At 33.9% G+C, this 20,554-nt stretch overlaps 1 protein-coding gene across 1 annotated transcript; it reads left to right on the forward strand.

Moving 5' to 3' along the window:
* The first annotated feature begins 438 nt into the window (after positions 1-438).
* Positions 439-8,557, forward strand: LOC129217560 (uncharacterized). Its single transcript, XM_054851885.1, has 2 exons — positions 439-654; positions 7,466-8,557. Exons 1-2 carry the CDS (start codon positions 646-648, stop codon positions 8,429-8,431), a joined length of 975 nt encoding a protein of 324 aa, XP_054707860.1. The 5' UTR covers positions 439-645; the 3' UTR covers positions 8,432-8,557.
* The last annotated feature ends 11,997 nt before the right edge of the window (positions 8,558-20,554 follow it).

The following is a 20,554-nucleotide window of genomic DNA, read 5'->3' on the forward strand; positions in this document are numbered from 1 at the left end:
TTTTCAACAAACATAATTTGATTTTTCAAAGGAAATGTAAAATAACGTTCTCGTTAAATCAGGGCTCCTTATAAGCGAGTTTGACTGTATTATCAATCAATTTATAGTTGTCAATACTTTGGGCTTCCACAACTTTTTCAATAGTTTAACACTAATAATTTTCATAAAGGTTGTAGAAGATATCAGCTGAAACTAAGTTCCTAAACGGAGATCGAAAGCCATTAAGCTGATAAAGGCCATCAAAAAACCGTTTAGAACCTTTTAATTCCCCCCCCTCCCCGGTTTGAACAGACACAACATGAACTTTGTCAATTCCGACATGTCCTTGAAGATGCTATCTCTTCCGCCGAAAGAGCTTCTTGAATACGAATGAGAGTCGTTAATAAAATTAACGCGTTCAACTCCTACTTTCACTTCCTGAACTTGATCAGCGAGCGAAACAAACCTTGTTCTTAATCGGTTGTAATTCTTCGTTTGTGTTGCGGCATGTGTCCGAAAATTCCCAATCACGTAAATTCAGAAATGGATTCGAACGTTTTTCAGAGCGAGTGAGCATTTTAAAAACTTAATCCCCCTTTTAGTATATAAAGGTCGGGCGAAAAATGTCCAGCATCTCAGTTCTGAGTCCGATCCAAAGGAATAACTATGATTTTGGTATGTTTTCTCTTTTAGCATTTTTTAAATCAGTGGTTGGTTTTTAGACTGTTTAGTTGATGGTTTTTCTTTTATGGCGTAAAAAATAAAATAAATAACTAATTACTGATTTATTGCTTGATTGCTAATTTAGTGTTTTTTACTCTTAAGCATAAGTTGGTATTATAAGAATAGATTTGCGATTTCATTGCTGCTAGTTTGAATGCAATCATAACAGCTTTTCTTTTTTTTTGGCGTACTTTGAATTTTTTTAACAAGATATTTTTTTTTGGGGGGGGAGTATTTATTTAACTGTGTTAAAGATATTTCTGTCACAAAATAATAATAATAATACGTAAATAAAAAAATTTCAAGTATCAGCTTTTTTTAGCAAAATTTCTGCAGATTACTTTGTTTTTAGTGCAGAAAAATTTAAATACTCGTCAAAAGACAATTATCGTTAAACTAGCTGAAAGCTTTTTACCCTTTTCTTTTTTCTGGTAATTAAATACCCCTATTTGCCTACAAACAATCAGTAAAAATAAATCCCATAATTTATTGGAAAACCGAGAAAACATGCAATTTAATTTAACTTGTCATTGCCTTTCAACAGCAGTTGACTTAGTTAAATGCGAGTGTATTTCGTTTTAGGTGAGTGCTCTAAATAAGGCCCTGTACACCAATAAAGCCACCCCCCCCTCCCCCCCCCTTTTTTTTCTTTGTAGGATAGCGAAAATTCGCTGCATCGATTATCGTTATCCTAACTGATGAAAAAGCGTTATCAACAAGCAGTTTGCTGTCAACAGGCAAAAGTGTAACAACAATTATTGCAAAAGAGTCTTTTTAAAATTGTCTGATTTTATTTTACACTGAATTTTGTTTCTTCATCGTTCACTGTAGTTGAAAACGTTGTTAATTGTTCTGGAAAGTCTAAATTGTGTAGTTGACAAATTGAGGCAGTGAGAAGCAAAGGGATGCAAGTGGACATTTTTAAGTTTTGAGTAAAACGCGTTTAAAGATTAGCTTCTAGGTAGGCGTTCATTGAAATTTTTTTTCTAAATCATGCTGTATAGCAGCAACCACCAGGGCTACTAGTACCATCTCTTGCCCCAAGACAGAGGAGAGGTTCACCTGTCGTGTGTACTGGTTATCTCCGAATTTTTAATTTTGCCACTTACAATCCCTTTGCTTCTCACTGCCTCAATTGAAAAAGAAAAATATCGCTGTGTAACGTCATTTTTTTTCTGTGAGTGGATAACCCCAGAAAAGTAGACTGTAGCCCAATAAGGCCAATATTGGCTTTATTACGACTCAGGTGTCCTTATTAAGATTCCAAAGGACCGGATGAACGATATGATGCTGTGCTACATGTGGTGCACATATTTGCACGAACTGAGAGTAGGAGTGACCACAAAACGTAACATATCGACTTGTCAGAGATCCGATCGGACGATTGATCTTTCCCCTTCCCATTAAATTAAGCATTAGTTTTTTCCCCCTCGATGTTTTTATAGTGACAATAAAAAAATTTCTTATGTTTTTTATTTTTTTATTTTAGTTTCACAGTACATTATATACACATACAGGGCTGGCCTTCTTGGATAACCGTGTTTGTAATAAAGCCAAATTGCTCTTCTTCGTTAAAACTGCTTAGAACATAGTTGAAACTTAAATTTTTGCATGGAATAATATTTTTGCTTATTTTTTATGAGTCATGTGATAAATGTGCAAAATGTGGAGCCAAGTGAATCATAAATGATCAAAGTACTACTAGGTCGTGAACCGTAGGTTGGCCTAAGTTGACGCACTTACCTTACTAGTCAGTAGCACATTATATGGAAGGCGTTTGTCGAGAGTTCCTATAATGAGTCTAAAAAGAAAAGACCTTGTTTACAACTTTAAAGTGTTTCCCAAATGTTTTCGTACACCTTGAAATTTTATAGTAAAACCAAAATAACGCAAAACTGAATTCGAGTATGAAATCCTTTTTTATATTTCATATCATTCCTATGAAATTCTATATAAACCCCAGTTTTTTTTTTCGAAATATTGCCTGATTTTAGCTATGAAATGTGTCAAAAAAAAACGAAGAGACAGAGAAATAATACGCCACAAAAGTTATCGTACACTGAAATATTTTCGAATAAATTCCATGATTAAAATTATCACAAGTTGTTTTTCTATTACTTTTGCATTGTTTCGACACTGTAAAATCATCTGGCTTCAGTTTTTTGTTTATTTATTCCTAATATTCTGCTTATTATTTTTAAATGGCTGGTATTCGTAAAAGGCAACCAACGCCATTCGAAGTTTTTTTTCCCCTCAAAGTAGAGGTAAATTGGTTTGAAATGTCTCTAAATTAGTTAATTCATACCACTCTATAATGAAATGCTTAAAAAAGGCTTTAAAGAAAAGAATCGGATCGAAAACAAGGTAAGAAAAGGTCAATCGGCAAAGTTAACAAAGCGTGATCGGCGAGTCACAGTTAAAGCATTTATGAAAAATAAACATTTGAGTGCAGAGTGCTGTAAAAGTTTCTGCAGAATTTAACGAAAAAATTTTGCGTTTAATTTTCACCTAAATTTGTTCTCCAAGTTCTCTCGTTAGCTGTATTAGATGGGACCTCTTCCCGCAGGAATTTTATTGTTCGTGCGAAAAACAGAAAAATTACGCTTTCCGTCGCAAAATCAATGATCTTACATCAACGTCTTACTTACAGATGAAAATATATTCAACGTTTTTTATTAAATTTTGTATAATTGTAAATGAAAAAAAAAATGAGGAATTTAATCTTAAGAACTTAGTTGGATCAGTTCATCAGGACGGTAAAGGTGTTCTTGTGTGAGGGTGCATATCAGCATCAGGGCTTGGTAGTTTTGAATTTTTGATAAAATACTGAATCATGCTGTGCATTTAAATATTTTTAAAAACAGTTTTTAACTTTTTGCCCCAAATTTGGTTATCGGAAACAACTTTTTTTTTCCAAGGTAACCATAAGAAGCACACAGTTTTCAACGTTTTCGTCTGGTGCCTCAGAAGTTGTCCTTAAGCTTAGAAAAATCTCCTCAATCCCGAGATTTAAACTTAATGTAATATGTTTAGAGAAATCTGGTGGCTAGATTACGAAAATACGACTTGGAAACGAAAAGCGAACTGGAAACAGTAAGCCTCGAAGTGAGGTTGAACATTTACTCAGAAATTGCACAAAAAAAGAAAGAAAGAGCAATGAAGTCTATTCTCAGATGTTTAAAACCTGTTGTTTATGCCGCATGATATTCTACTAAATGATAGCTTTACAAAAAGTTAGATTATTTACTAATATATAGATATTTTTCAAAGTGTACGAAGACTTTTGTGAGAAAAAGTTTCTGGCACTTTTCGATTATTGATTTCGTAAAAATCAAGGTTTATTATGTTATTAAAAATCTTCCTGTAGTTTTGTTGAAAATAGATCATAGACCTTATAATTAAATACCTGTTCCAAAATATTAGTTTTAACCAATGGATAGGGGTGTATTTCTTTGAAAGTCGTAAGTGTACGAATACTTTTGGGAGCCATTGTATGAGTGCAAAACCGAGCAGATTGATTTATGAATAAATTATTACGGTCATTCAGAGTACTTTAGAGCAATAACTTCTAAATTTTAAACTGTCCCACTCGTATTTTAAGTTTTATTATATTTCGAGGATGAAACACTTAAACTATAGCATAGTCATCCAAAATGTAAACATAATTAATTTTAAATCCATCTTAAATGAGTTATTAGCCTGATTCAAAGTTTTCCTGACATTTAGGGTAACTTTGACCTACACCAGAAATGTGATGCAGAATAAATTATTTTAATAAAAGCAGCAGAACTTTAATGTAGCGAAATAAAATGGGGTTGTCATTTCTCTTTCAAAAAATAGTTTCAGGTAGTGCACCTTCCCAATCACGTTCAAAGAGAATAACAAGATCAAGTTTATTTTTAACTAGTGGTACCCGCACCGCTTTGCCCGTAATAGAAAATTAAAAGGTCATTTGGTTCGCTTGTACATTTACAAATAATGGATGATGAGTTTCTCGCCAACTTGCTATGTTAAATGGCTCGCCCATGTTACGGTTCCACGTTATGATAATTTCGTAATTTACTATTCCACGTTGTGATAATTTGCTCGGTAACATTTTCTTAAAATTAGAATAGGAAAAGAATAAAATCGAATTTTCAAAAAATCGCTTCGAGGTGCACACCCCATGCTACAAACTAACTTCGTGCCAAATTTCATGAAAATCGACCGAACGGTCTAGGCGCTATGCGCGTCACAGACATCCAGACAGACAGACAAACAGAGATCCAGATATCCAGACAGAGAGACTTTCAGCTTTATTATTAGTAATAAAGATAAAATATATCTCATTTCCTCATTAGGAACATACTCGTTTCTGTGAACCTATACATTGCTGGATGAAAGTCTATTGGAACTGCTCTATAAGCTAATTGCTTAAGATTACCAGTTCTACCTGGATTTGACAATTTTTATTAATTTAGCCTGTGGATAGTAATTAAAGTTTTCAGCATTTACGTTAATGACCTGATATTTTCAGTATCCCAGTCAGCAAATTCTAATGCAGGAGTTCCTAACCTGTGGGTCGCGACCCTAAATGGTGTCACGAAGCATTTCTGATGGGGTCACGATATTATTCCTACTTTTAAAATTCATTGCATAATAAAATGTATTGCATTATAAAACTATTACATAAAAGAAAAATATAGCATTATTTTTATTATCTTTTGTAGTAGCATTACTTACAGCTGAGGAAATATATATATTCATATCGAGGTTAATCAAATAGGGTAGCAGGTTGTTTAGTTTAAAATAAAATAATAATTTAAAAAACTAAAAAAACACGCTTTCGTAGCAAAATGAACTAAAAAATGAAAAATAATCTTTGGATGATAGTAGTTGCGCAATCACTTAATTTTAATGTAATACAAAAAACCGTGGGATGTTGTCTATTTACAATTTCGCATGGACAACAAATGGAAGAAATTCAAGACAACTGATAAGAAGCCCCCCACGCTTTTTTTGTATTACATTAAAATTAAGTGATTGGTCAACTACTATCACCCAAAGATTATTTTTCACTTTTTAGTTCATTTTGCTACGAAAGCGTGTTTTTTTAGTTTTTCAAACTATTATTTTATTTTCTTCTTTTTAGTTTAACTTGTTTTACGAAAAAATATTCATTTCAACATTATTCAAAATCTTTTATATTCATGAAATTTGCCAAAAAAAAGCGACTAAAGGTCTCGGGTGGCATTCGAAACGTGGTCTCTCGAACTCCAAAAAGAGCAACTGTACCCCTTAAAGTGTAATAGCCGAGCTCTAAAAACATTCAACTTCGCTGATAAATTGCCTGTGGAGTAATTGTCTAATCCAGCTAATCCATTTCAGTCATCGATGTATGAGTGAGGAAATCATATCTACATTACTTTGAAAATTTGAGATGCATTTGAATAAAAGTTTTGTTCAACAATAGTCTGATTAGCAATGAATTTCCAATTGAAGGTCCACCTAAATTTTGGCATGAAATTAGTTAAAAACAATTATATTTCATGTTCTAATTACCTTGGAACACTGGAACAAATTTTGTCTGATGCAGAAAAAGTAAAGATTTTCGTAGATATTTTTTTATAATTTTTGCGAGCAATTTTTAATGTTTTTTTTTTTTAATTTTTACTTTTTCACATTGTTGGATTCATGCCAAAATATTGATTAAAATTGGAGGAAACTAACAATTAAAAGAGTTAACTACTTAATTTGATTATAGAATATTGCATTGTCATCGGGTCTGAGGTTGCGTGCCAAATTTCAAAAGAATTCGATCGCAGGAAGTGGGAGAAATTTGAGCTGCAAGATTCCGTTACAAGGTACATACATACATACATACATACATACAGGTGAAGCTAATAAAAGAGTTAAAAAAGGGTCGCGACGTTATTAACCACAGATCTAATGTGATAAACACGGCACACTTGCTGTCATCATAACATTTCAGATGGTTAAAGAAGAAAAATAATAGTTTAACACAGTCTGATTTAGAGTAGTTTGATTGATGCTTAAGCGCAGAGGGGGAGGGTGCTCTTGGGTGTTTCCTCTCCTGAAAAAGAGAAACCAGTTTAAATAACCATTTTTCTGGGCTCTTCTTCCCATTTTGAATGGAATTGTAATTTTCAAAAAATTGTGCTTCGCATTTCAGCAAAATTCAAGGATCTTTCATTATATGATAAAATGACATTTTGACTAAAAATTCACACGCTTAAAAGTTAACTTTCCAAGTTAAATTTCTCTAAGAGTGTAAGAAAATGGAATTTCAAGCAAAATTTAATCGAAAAAACAACAAACATCTCCTACATTATATCACTCCAAGGCCCACGTATACCTACCACTATTTGTGGTTCAACCAGTTGAATGGGGCCCTGAAGAGAGTTCTGGTTTTTTTTGATCCAGACTAGAAGCTGAGCAATCCCTGGTCCAACAAAACTAAGAGATATTGATTCAGTTGGAGAACTTTGTGACTATACGACGTATTTTACGTGCCCGAGTCACCATTGACGAACCCCCGGCACCCTTCGGTTACGGGGTCCGACGCAGACCGTAAGAGCCTCCGTCTCTTATGTTGCTTTCTGGTGCAATTGTTGCCACACCTTTTTGTTCTTCTCGTGGAATTTGAATATTCGGCGCTTGAAGTGCCTTTCAAAACCTAATGTGTTTTCATGTTTCACTTGTTATACTATTAATTCATTTTTTCCCCTGGTATTTCTTATTGTTTTCTCCTTTTACTTTTCAGGCAATAGCTATCCTTTTTTGTAGTTGCGTCACTTTGCAAGCAAGTGACTACCCATCATACTACATCAGTGAATATCCAGTACCACGAAGTGCTGAGGAGTTCCTTCAAGAGGGCTACGGAGACAAATACGGAGAAGATTACGACCAGGATAATCTGAAGAAATTTCGGAAGTATCAGAAAAATTATGGAGACAAATATGAGGAAGATTACGACCAGAGTAATCTGAGGAAATTGCAGAAATCTCAGGAAAAATACGGCGCTGGTAAGTACAACGACGAACAAGACGAGTATCTTCGAGATCTGGCCCGAAAACAAGCACACAAAAGTGGAGCCGAGGCTTCCCTGAAACTAAAAGGTGGGGAAAAGGGTCATGAGAGCAACGCCTATGATCGTGGATCGTACGAGAAAGAGAAGAAATATGGATACGAAAAGGCCTACGGTTATGAAAAAGAAGTTAAAAACCACGACAAGAAGGCTGTTTCTTCAAGTTTTGCAAAGGATTATAACCACAACGAAAAGAAAGCCAACTACAAAGAAGAAGAAGCTGCTTTTAAAGACCGTGAGTTAAAGAACAAGAAACGAAAATCTGGATCCCAATCTGAAGCTGCCAAAGATTTTCTACTAGATCTGAACGAGAAAGTAAACCGTGGGAAGAAATATATTTCCAAATACGGTAATGAGAATAACGACCAGCAAAAAATTGGATTCGTCCAACAGCCCGTTCGTATATACAAATCTTTCAAACGTCCCGTTTACGTGAAGAGTTACGAACCTGAAGATCGAAGTGGTTACAACAAAAACCGATACTTCCCAGGACTTGGACTTCAGGGTTATGGCATGGAATACGAATTCAATCCTTACCGTAGCAACTATTTAGATGAATTTCTTTCTGCTGATCAAGGGATGAAAGTGCCTTTAATCAACCCCTATGGACAGTATCAAGGTTATTATTCAAAATCAAGTTAAGTTGGTGATATTGTTTTGCTGCTGGATGGATTTTTGGGTTTAGATTCTTATGTGAATATCCATGAGAACAAAGAGTATTTAAATTAATGTTTGTATGTTGTGTTTGTTATAGGTATTATTTTTATAAATTTGTGCAATAAATGTTTTGCCACGAATTTCTTTTGCTTGTCTATAGAGTTGTTAAACACAAGTTTTCAGTTAATATACGTAGGTTTTTAAGAAAGCACAATGCAATTGAAATTCGCTTGTTATTATTATTATCATTATTATTACTATTTGAAGCCAATCGTTCCAAAAAGGGGCGTAATCGAACATTTTTCTATTTTTTTTTATTATTTATTTTTTTATTTATTTATTTATTTATTATTATTTTTTTTTTTTTTTTTTTTTTTGAAGTGCTGCTAAGAATCGAGTCAGTTTATTTTCGATAATACATAAAATTTCGTAAAGTCAACGAACTGTGACCTCCTAGTTGTTGCTATACACGTCAATAGGAAACGTCCTCAAAAACACTTGTTCTAGTCTTATTAAAATTGCTACCAATGCAGCAAAACGCGCTTGGTTGGTTGCGATATTATTAATTAGAAATTCTGTATAAACAGTAAATTGTTCGAACCAAATTGAATTAATACATAAATTTAAAACACCGCAAAGATGGCAAATTTTAGTAAATGCAAAAACACTCATGTACCGAGCATTTATAGGAAAATATCAAAGAAAGTTCCGTGGATAGCCACAATATAGACCTAAGTTTGCTTTTTTTTTTTTCTTTTTTTCATGGCCTTTCTTGTTTTAATATTGGCTAAATGCATGTCATTAAAAAGGCATATCTTCATATTTTGCTTGTTTCTAGATCTTACATTGATGCTAAGTTTAGTTTTTTATTTAGGTGTCATTCAGATTTAGCTGACTGCTGCACAAATGCGTTTTTGAAAGATTTGCGAAAAATAATTAGAATTGGTGCTTACTGATAATTTTATGAAAATGGAAGAAAAGCACAGTTGTTTCACAAATTAACAGATTTTTAAAGCCATTTATTTGCTCATCAACAAACACATTATGTATTTGCTATTTTATACAAAACTGAATATTGCAGAACAATCGTTTTGTTTATCTCTACGATGCAACAGAAATGCAAAGAAAAATCGGGCAATAGACGCATGTAAAAACCGAGAGCAGAATTTCTTTCAGCAGTCTGTCTACACAAACTGAAAATCCCAAAAATAGACTGCAAGTTAAGCCGCTTATACGAATCGTGAAATATAAATGAGCACAGATAAATGCTTAAAACTAAGATGCTAAACTTAAAAAATACAGGAACATGCTCAGTGACTGACTTTCGATTCTTCCGAACTGGGGCAAATCTTAAAACTACCGCCCTTACCCATCTCTTTTTAAGCTTTAATATTAGGAAAAAAAATAGGAGGATGACCTCTACTAATAACCACAGCTCTTAAAAATTTTATTCAGCTTCAACAACTTCATGCAAAAAATAAAAACTAATAAGGTGAATATTACAGAAATGGAATAATGAGAACAAAATATTGAAGGCAAAATATTTTATTAAGAGTTTGAAATGACAAATAATTCAGAACAATTCAGTTTATTTATCTTCAATAACCAAACAATTCATGTATGCCTTTAACATCCATAAAACATGAAGTTTAATCTTAAAACTCTTTGACATGGCATAAAAGAGACGAATACATAGTCTGCTCACGGATGATATGGAATTGGCAAACGTCCAGTTAACACAAAAGCTGGCATCCCTGAAAACTAATAGATGTGTCCATTTCCGCCTGTAAACCGGATGTTTTCCTTTCCATCTCATCGACGGTCCGACTGCTATATTGTTAAATCAATACAATTCTTTGTAGATCATCTATATAGGTAATTAGGAAACGAGCTGATGTGCGCATCACATGACTTCCTTTTACGCTATTGTAAATAGTGCCTTGAACGTGGAGTAAGCAAGGAAACTCTTTAAATAACGCCAATAGTGGCCAAATTGAAACCAGATTTTAAAAATAAAAAAACGCTAAATTTGTCGCCAAATTGGCGAGAAAACTTGGCGACCAAAAGCTTGGCGATATGTCGCCAAGTTTTTCACAAATTATAACACCACTTGAGTTTGCATTGAAATTAACATTGATTTCCCCCAAAAAAGGTGCAAAAGCCCCCTTTGGAACATCCGAATTCAACCAAAAAGAAAGGTGCACAACTAGACACCGCTCGGAGTCTACATACCAAATTTTAACTTTCTAGGACATACCGCTCTTGAGTTATGTGACATACATACATACGCACATACATACGTACATATTAACGTCACGAGAAAACTCGTTGTAATTTACTCGGGGATCGTCAAAATGGATATTTCTGGTGCCTATACGCTCTTATGCATGTATCCACGTGCGGTCGGGTTGAAAAAAAAATCAATATTCATTCGGGGGCGAGCAAAATAAAAATTAAGGCGGATTTTTAAATGAAATTTTTTTCGCGAATTCAATACTTCCTTTCTTTGTAAAAGGAAGTAAAAACTAACTTTTTTTAACGCTTTCAAACTGCAGCCTAATTTATTTACTAATTGAAAGAAAAATTTCAGCCATGAGAGGAGGAAGGTTGTCACTTGAATAATTGTTTTGCAATATCATCTAACATGCAGCACTAAAATAACATGCTTTTTCCTTTTGACTTGATCCACTAGGCCGAAATTAAGATCTTTAGTAAACCAAATGGTCATTCCAGGATTGAGAAGTCACTGATGCTTTTACGTTAGCACTCCAGAAGTAATCTTTCTGATTTCTGGTCTTGTGTACATCTGCTCTTTTTAATCGACTCTTCAAAATTAACACACTGTTAGAACTGGAGGTGACAGGCGAGTGATGTTTGGTAACCTAGGGTGAAAAGACGGTGCCTCATGCTGCAATTGAGGCATGGAAATACGTTTACGATACCATCAGGCCTTACGATACCTAAGTGGTCATAGTAGTTTGCAAATATGAGTAAAAATGGTGAAGAAATAGCATTGATCACCAAACGCTAATGAAGAATTAAAATTTCGTCAGCAGTCACAAATAAAACAACAATTAATAGTGAATTACGGGCTTCCATTACTCCTCCGGAGTGGCAAAAGTCCTCAATGTGCCCGTTTGTCCAAAAAATGAAAAACTAGATAACAAATATTCCTAATGCACTGTCAAAAATGAAACGCTCAATTTTAACGATTCGGCAATCCTCGAGCACTATTTCGTTATTTTCGACGATCCTTTCGTCACCGAATCACGTGATATTTGACGAAACCAGAAATCTCAAATTTTTCAGGAAATTATTTCGTCTCGATTTCGTCACATTGCAGTGCATTCTGGGAGTTTTCGTTACAATCTTGTACTTGCTCGTTAAATTATCTTACCTCAATTATTCTAAGGGTGCGTTCGACGAACTTCACCGGTTAACCAGTAAGTAACTGGTTACTTACCGCAGCGTTCTATGATCAACCGGTTACCTCACTGGTTACCATTCTAAGCAGTTGATTGGTTGATTGGAGCACGTGATCATTAGTTGTCACGTGATTAACTAACCGGTCGCTCTCGGTCGTGCTCATCGAACGCAACCTAAAGGATTCATAAAAAAGGTTAGTATTTATTGAAATTTGTATGTGCAATGTGCCTTCTTTTATGTATTGTTACATTTTTGTTTAGTGTTGTGTTTATAGTTGTATTTAAAACACATTAAAATTGAAAACGAACGGTTCGATTAGGTTTAGAATTCTGTGGGTGTTAACTTTGAGTCACCTCCACGTTAGGCTTAGCTAGCTTGTTTTTTTTTATTTGTAAAAGAAAATGTTGGTTCGTTGACATTTGTTTCCAAAAGCGTACTTCCTTTATTTCGTTTAAAAGATTACAAACATGACTAAAGAGTTTGAACAAATTTAAACTTACAAAAAAAAAAAAAAAAAAAAAAACCTACACCGTAGCTTAACAAACACAGATGATAAATACAGCGCTTTTATAAAAGGCATAGAACTTTGAAGCTTTTAATTTCAACATGGAATAAATTACATGGTTATGTGTTTTCATTTTACAAAAATAATTCTGTTAAACGAAGGGTATTTTTTAGTTTAATAGTTCAAATTTGTTTCATTCTGCATTTTTATTTTCTTAAACAAATACTATATACCAATCCCCCAATAGGCTTACCAGCTTACCCCATGTTGTTTATATAATCTCTTTCCCTGCGGCAGATGTTTCTAGCAATAAGTGCTTATGTTTGTTATTTGTGCAGCCTTTTTTTTTTTACTCGCATAAAACATGAAGTAAAGTAAATATGAATTTGATAAAATCATTTTAAGATAGAGAAAATATTAATTTCCACAAAGAACTCTTTGTGCTTGATATTTCAGCAGAATATTTTCAATATTTTTTCATAAATAAATTATTGAAGTGAAGTTTTAATGTTTAACCTCGATTTAAAAAGAAAAAAAAGAAAAGATAGTATAGCATGTTTGAAAATTGTACTAACAATAATAAGCATTTTGTGTTGTTTATTTTCCCACTTCAGGCACTAAACTTATATAAGTTTTTCTATGTCAATTTGTGTTACATGATTTGTCATAATTATGAATTTTTCCATTATACATAGTTTCTACAGCTAAAATAAATGCAGCATTAATTTTATTGCCATATTTGCCGCCTCAAGATATTGTCAACAAAAAGTGAGAATTTCCGGTCAGCATTAAATCAGACTAAGAAGCATTTTATAGATGAACTTCCAATAAATCCAAATCTTTTAGTTGGAATTGTGATTTTGCTGGATATAAAGTAAAATCTCTGAATATTTAACCAAACTTCAATTGAAAAATTGAAAGGATAAGGAAACTATATGAAAAATTAAAAGGATAATGAAAATATATGATAAGCTTTATATATGTAACAAGCTTTGCTCATCACACTAGTCCTTATTTTCATTATATACCTTTGAAAAAAAATCCATTGATATCAGTCAATTAGTTCTCAAGACACAAACAAACAACAAAATGCATTTTGTTATTGGGTTTCCCCTATCTTTGGCAACTCTTCTCCCTTGGCGTTTTTTTTATTTACTGCGTGAAAATTGCATATTTTAAAAATCAAATATGCTTAGTTAAAAGGTGATACTCCCTTCATCTCCGTCCAAAATTAATAGAGCTACGTTTGAATATTTTTGTACTAGTGATTGATTCTGATGATTTTATGATTTTGTTCGAATATTTTTTAAAGATTTCAAGGTACTATACTATCAATTAACAACTTTACTTGGCCAGCATTCCCTCTTAAAATCATTACCAGCTGAGTTAAAAAAATCCAAAGTACACACGCCCTCAAGCTACGCCCCATTTTGTAAGTAATCTACCCCCAGTATAGCAGAAAAATCGGGTTTTTTTTCTACTAAATCCCTATCCATCAGCTAGAAGATAGCTTTATGTAATTACTAGTTAACTTATGAAATGGAGCGTATTTTCGAGTGTTAGAGCCCTGGGTTTTTGACTCTAATTTGATAATGGTTTAAGGAGGTAAAGCTCGGTAAGTAAATGCTGTTTATTGATAACATAGCACAATAAAATCTCTAAAAAAAGAGCAAATAAAATCATAATCACCAGTTTCAGTACTACTTAATTCATAAATACTTTATTGGAACTAATTTGGGTAGGGGGGGGGGAGTACTTCAGAAAACATTTGTGAAGAAAACGGAACACGAAAATTGAAAAAAAAAAACCGGTGTATTTTGGCTATTGGTTAAAATAAAAAATAAATTTAAAAAAAAATCACAGATCAACAATTTTTGCACCCTTAATTTTTTTATAGCTCAAAAAAAATGAAAATTCACGACTTGATGTGCAAAAGAATTAACTGGTTTAATGGCTAAATAATGCTGATTCTCGATAAACTGAAGAAACTAATTCTAGAATATTATTCAGAAATTAATTTCAGAAACTAACTGAGAGTCTAGCTGCCTAAAAAAAAATTTGTTCATCCGCTGTAAAAATAACTCAGTCTTGCAATCTGCTTGAAAAAAAGGTGTCAGCATCGAAATAATCATATATTTTGAAAAATATGAAAATTAAATCAGATGCTTTTCAAAGTCACAAGCGAATCGTAGCTTTTTAACTTAAGAAAAAAAAAAAAAAACTCAGATTTTGAAAAAAATCGTGAAAACATGTTTTATTTCAGAAATAAACTGCTGAATTTAATCATAAAACTTTCCTCGAAATAGAAAAAAGATCCATGTGCATGAGGGCATACACCCATGGACTTAAACCTTTACTTATTATGTATATATGCTCTTTTTTAAACTTTTTTAGGATGGATACAACATCACGGAGATAATCAGAACAAGGACAGACGAAGACTTTTTCATAATTATAACTATATTCTAAATGTTCGTATATTATACATTGATTTCATGTTACACATGTTTGGAAATAAAAATAAAAACTTAGGGGTAAAAAGCAAAGTTATATGTTTATAATTATTTAACAACATTACACTAAATTAATTTTACCAAAAGATTTATTTCACATCTGCATTTTTTTAAGATTTATATTTTCAAATACCTTATGCAATTTTGGTAGAGAATTGTTTTCAAAATATGAAGTATGAAATGCAAGCAATAATAAAGTTCCTGTATTAAACATAAATTTGGCCAAATAAACATTCTGCATACAAGCAAAATTAATAAAACAAATAATTGATTGGAAAAAGAAAAAGGTAAGCTTTTCTTAAGATTATCTAATTTTATTTTCTGTATCTAATTTTAGAACAAATATATACTAACTTAAAGTTGTCCATTTTATTGTACTTTTTCTTTGAAATTTGTGGTATAAGTTGGATAAAAATCTATTTTTTTTTTCTGGAATTTTTTTCATTCGATGCAATGAAGAAGAAACTTCTCAGCAATTTTCTCCCGAGCATATATCGATCTAACTGTGCATAAAAGTGGCACATGATTTATTTTTCCAGAACCCAATGACTGCTAAGGAAGTAGCGCATTTATATTCCCAGTAGGGTAGGGCGATGTTGGAATTTCTACATCGTGATGCATCGCCATCTTTGCATCGCGATGTAGCGATGTAGTTCAAACAGTTTGAAATATTCTTTCCGCTTTTGGGGCAGCCCCCCCCCACCCCCATTAGGGGAGTTTTCCTTACAAAAATCCAGACTTTTGTCAAATCTTTTTCTAATTTGGCACATAGGTTCTTTAATCACATGGCGTAGTATCCCACATGAATACTACCCCATGGGAAGCTATCCTATGTGGATTTCCAGCATCAAAGGACATCTGGGCCGAATCTGGAAAAGATCTGACGAAAACTGGATTTTTATAAGGAAAACTCCTATGGGGTTTGCCACACATAGCGGGACGAAAACTACACTATGAGAATTCCCAAGCATCAAAAGACAAATGCACCAAATTTGGAACAGATCAGACAAAAACTGGGTTCTTATACGACCTCCCCCCCCACACACACACGTCTTTTCCCACTCCATAGCGGGACGAAAATGGGAATTCCCGAGCGTAAAAGGACATTTGTGACAATTTTGGAAAGATCCGACAAAAAATGAATTTTTTTCAAGGAAAACCCCCATCGGGGTTGCCCCCCCCCCCCCCAACATTGACGAAAGCTAACCTCCGTGAATTCCTGAGCATCAAAGAACCTCTATGGCAAATTTAGAAAAGATCGGACAAAAACTTTTTTTTATCCAAGGAGAACCTCCAATGCGGGGTTGCTCCCCCCCCCCCCCAATCATGGAGGGTTGAAAACTACCATGTGTGAATTCCCGAGCATCAGAGGACCTCTGATCCAAATTTGGAAAAGATATGATAAAAACTGGTTTTTTATAAGACCCCCCTCCCGTATGGGGGTTGCCCCCCATAGCGGAAAGAAAACCACCCTATGAGAATTCCTGAGCATCAAATAATGAAACTCTGTGCCAAATTCAGAAAGATCCAACAAAAACTTTATTTTTTGTAGGAAAACTACCATAGGGGTTGCCCCCCCCCCCCCATAGAGGGTCTAAAACTACCTTGCGTGAATTCCCGTGCATCAAAGAACCTATGTGCCAAATTTTGGAAAGATCCGACAAAAATTGAATTTTTTCAAGGAACCCCCCCCCCCCCTCCCCTTATAAAGTGATGAAAACTACCTTGCGTGATTCTTGAACATCTAAGAACCTCTATGGCAAATTTAAAAAAAGATCGGACAAAAACTTTTTTTTTAATACGGAGAACCCCCAATGCTAGGTTGTCTGTCCCCCCCCCCCCGCCCCCCACATAGAGGGACATAAACGACCTTGTGTGAATCCCCGAGCCTCCAATAACGAACCTCTGTGCCAAATTTGGAAAATATCCGACCAAAATTAGATTTTTTGAGGGAAATCCCCCATTATGGGGGGTTTAATTAGATACCATGGGGAGTTTAATCTGCAATGATTTGTTTTACCTTTTTTCAAGAAGTTGTTTCTTTGCATTTTTTCATAAATTTGCTTAACATATTTATGTGCCTCTTTTTTTAACAATTACTTGTCTTTTTTTTGATAGGGGGGGGGGGGCTGCAGGCCCATTGTTTCAATTTTTTTCCCAAATATGACGAAGAGTCTGTACTCAATAAATTGTTTACAGAAAATCAACTAAAACAACGGCCAGCCAAATGAAAAAACATGAATGTTCGAAAATCAAGACGGGAGGGGGGGGGGGTCAATTGACCCCCTGACCCCGTAAATGACGGGCCTGTGAAAGTGACTATACGCAATAAAGTGGGAAACTACGGTGGTAAGATTCTGAAGTTAGGATTTGATCACACGCACACAAATCTTATAAAATACAGTCGAACCTCGTTATAACGAATTTAAAGGGACCATTAAAATCGATTATTATAAAACGTGGTTCGCTTTATCCAAAAAACACTAAGACAAGGATTGAAAAAAAGTTCATTTCAGCAAATATTTGTTTAAAGCGTGTTCGAATTAACGAGGTTCGACTGTATTCTCAAAAAAAAGGAAATAAATTTTCTTAAAAATTTACGAAATTAATGTCCTCATATATGACGAAATTAATTTGACGAAACTAATGCTCTCAAAACTACGAAAATGATTGTTAATTTGACGAAACTAGAATGAAGAAATATTTCGTTACATTTGACAAAATTCGCATCCTCAAACCACTAACAAAAGCAGTTTCTTCAATTTGACGAAATGTTCGCTCGGAGCATATCCCTGGAAGTGGTTTCGTCAAAAACGAAGAAAATTTCTTCAAATTTGAAAGTCCATTTCTGAGAGTGTGGGGTTATAGCTTGACCACGAAAAGAAGGCGGATGACCTTGAAGCAAAAACATCATTTGTAATAGGTTGCTTGTTATTATTTTAGAATAGATAGGATTAGCGAGACCATGCCTCTTATTATTCGGTGCTTTCTGGCAGATTCTACCAATTACAAATGATGTTTCGCTTCAAGGTCATCCTCCTTCTTTTCGTGGTTAAGCTTTACCTATCGTCTTGTTTAGTTTTGTAACTTTTTTTTTTTTTTTTTTTTTTTTTTTGACAAAGAAATTGGTCGCATGCAAATTGTATGAATTCTTACGAATTGGATAGGTATTTCATATATACCTTTCATTTGACTTCAGTATAATCCAGTACATCTGCTATGCAGTTAAGAGTGATACTTGAATCTCAAACTCGTTTCCCTCTTACCGTGAGTTGTGGGAGACTGAGCAGAAGTCATGCATACATACATCTTTGCATCCCTTGCAGTTTCTTGTCAAGTTTATGCCAAGACTGTCGTTGACAATGCTGATTTGTCGTTTGGTCACGAGAGCTTTGACGTTCACCGAATTGCAAAATCGACAAGTTATGCCCAACTAGACAAGTACCCCCTGTTTCTAAATCAACTATCCTTCATGTATAGCTTTGGTGAATGCTAAGTTCCTCAAAGAAGAAACAGATCAGAAACATTGAAGGGGGGTACTTTGTTCCACATCCAAGTTTCTAAGAAATGTTTCCCCCCCCCCTCTAATTAACAGAGCTTATATATTTTCCTTGTTTCTCAACTCTTCATAATGGTTCACGTACTGCTTTATGTCTTCCTCCACCTTTTCTCAATTTAAAAATCCAAATATATTATTCATCTATCATCAAACGTGTAAAAACATCTGCATATTCCTAAAGCTCCTCCAAAATTCAAAAAAAGTGTGAGATATTTTTGAAAAGGATACTGAAGTACGATTTTACTAGTTCCTTTTAAGCAAAGGATTGAAATGATTTGAGTCCTAAAAATTACGTCGCAAATCAACCAATGAGGGTTAGGAAAACTCCTTTCTGCATTGGGACCATACCACCAATGGGGTTGTTTCCTTCAGTCAAAAATAGTCTTAAGAGCACGAGTCTTAACCTTCGTATACAGTAAACAAACGTTTTTATGCTCTCCTGCGAAGTGGTGCAAATGGGACTTACGTTATTCTGGCTCTGATGTGCAGATATTTTTTAGGACACGTCAAATTTGACGGCCAATCCTCATATACATAATAGCCAATTCACTGATCGAGTAACACTCCTGACGTCACCAACGATGAAACTCTCATCATAGCATGACAATTTGTTAATAATCTTTGGCCATGCAGGGAAACCCTTTGTTTTGGCAAGGCTGAACTGGATCCGGTAACTTAACTGTTTTACATGTAAGATTGTCATTTTAGGAGAATAAAGAAACGAAAAAGTGGTCAACAATAAACGCTCTCTAGTGGGGTTTAGGGTTCATCCACTGGAGTTAGGGTTAAAATTTCAACTATCAAGATATCACCAAACAGGCAATTGCTTCGATCAAATGTAAAAGCAATTTTCACCCCTCATACCTTGACGGACGATTTTCCAGTCTCTTTAATAAGAAGGCAATTTGCCCCCGTCATACCATGACGGGTTATTTTCTAGTCTATTAATTTAATAATTATATTATTTTAGTTCATAATGCGTTTTATTTGTTCTAAAAAACAAAAAGAACTATTTGTTGCTTATACATAGTAGTAAAATATATCGTCGCTTGAAAAGAACAGTGACACAACTCAAAAAATACCGAAAATGAGAATTTTAATTGATAATACTTTTAAAAACATTGATCTTTTATGTGGAATAAAGACAGTTGTAGATAGCAACGTTTCCGGTAGATGGTAACTTTGATTCAAGCCTGATTTGACCTAAAATTGATTAAAATTTGTAAGAACCCTAAAAGTTTAGCACATAAACTGCATTAAATAAACAAAACGAATAGTATTAACAATTTTTAAGGGGCATTATAAGAATTAGGAATTGTTATGAATGAAACAACGATAAATTATAAATCGTAACAATTTAAAAAATGCTCTCCTGAAAAAGTTGCTTGAAGTTGCGATACATTAAACACAAACGCGATAGATAAAAAATATAGCAATATGAAAATGCGAACATCCAGTTTATAGGCGGAATAGGAAGCATCTATTAGCTCGCAAGGTTGCCAGTTTGCCATTAGAGATGTCTGTAAGCTTCTAATAGATGAAGCAGAGTCACAATGAAATTAACAATCAGACGTATAAAAATTTCTCCTTTCCCCTCCCATTCAGATAGAATCGTCTTAATTGGCAGCTTGCCAATTGATTCCACGGCAAACGTGGTCAGACAGCAGAAAAAATTCTGCTTATTTCTGAATATTTTTATTTCATTTTTTTAATAATAAAACTACTTTCAACAGCAGATGATATTTTTACAGTATGATTATAGGATATACCACACTTCTCAGATGTTTAGACTAAATGCTTCTCAGCATAACACACGAAAAAACAGTCGGCTATTTTCTTTTTTGAATGATGCGTTAAGTTTCTTTATCAAAATCGACTAAATGTTTCACATATTTTCCTTTACTGTGTTTTTTTTTTTACAATTCCTAACATATTGCTACTTGTTAATACATCGATTCTAAACTAGCCCTCTTCGAAACTTTGAGACAAAATGAAACGTTATACGAGATTCTTAATCACAAATTTTCATTTTCTGATAAACAAGAACATTCATATATTAAATGCAAATATGTTTATTTCGTTAATTTACATTCTAGTCAAGTTTG

This window comes from Uloborus diversus, chromosome 2 (assembly GCF_026930045.1).
Source record: "Uloborus diversus isolate 005 chromosome 2, Udiv.v.3.1, whole genome shotgun sequence".
Lineage (NCBI taxonomy): Eukaryota > Metazoa > Arthropoda > Arachnida > Araneae > Uloboridae > Uloborus > Uloborus diversus.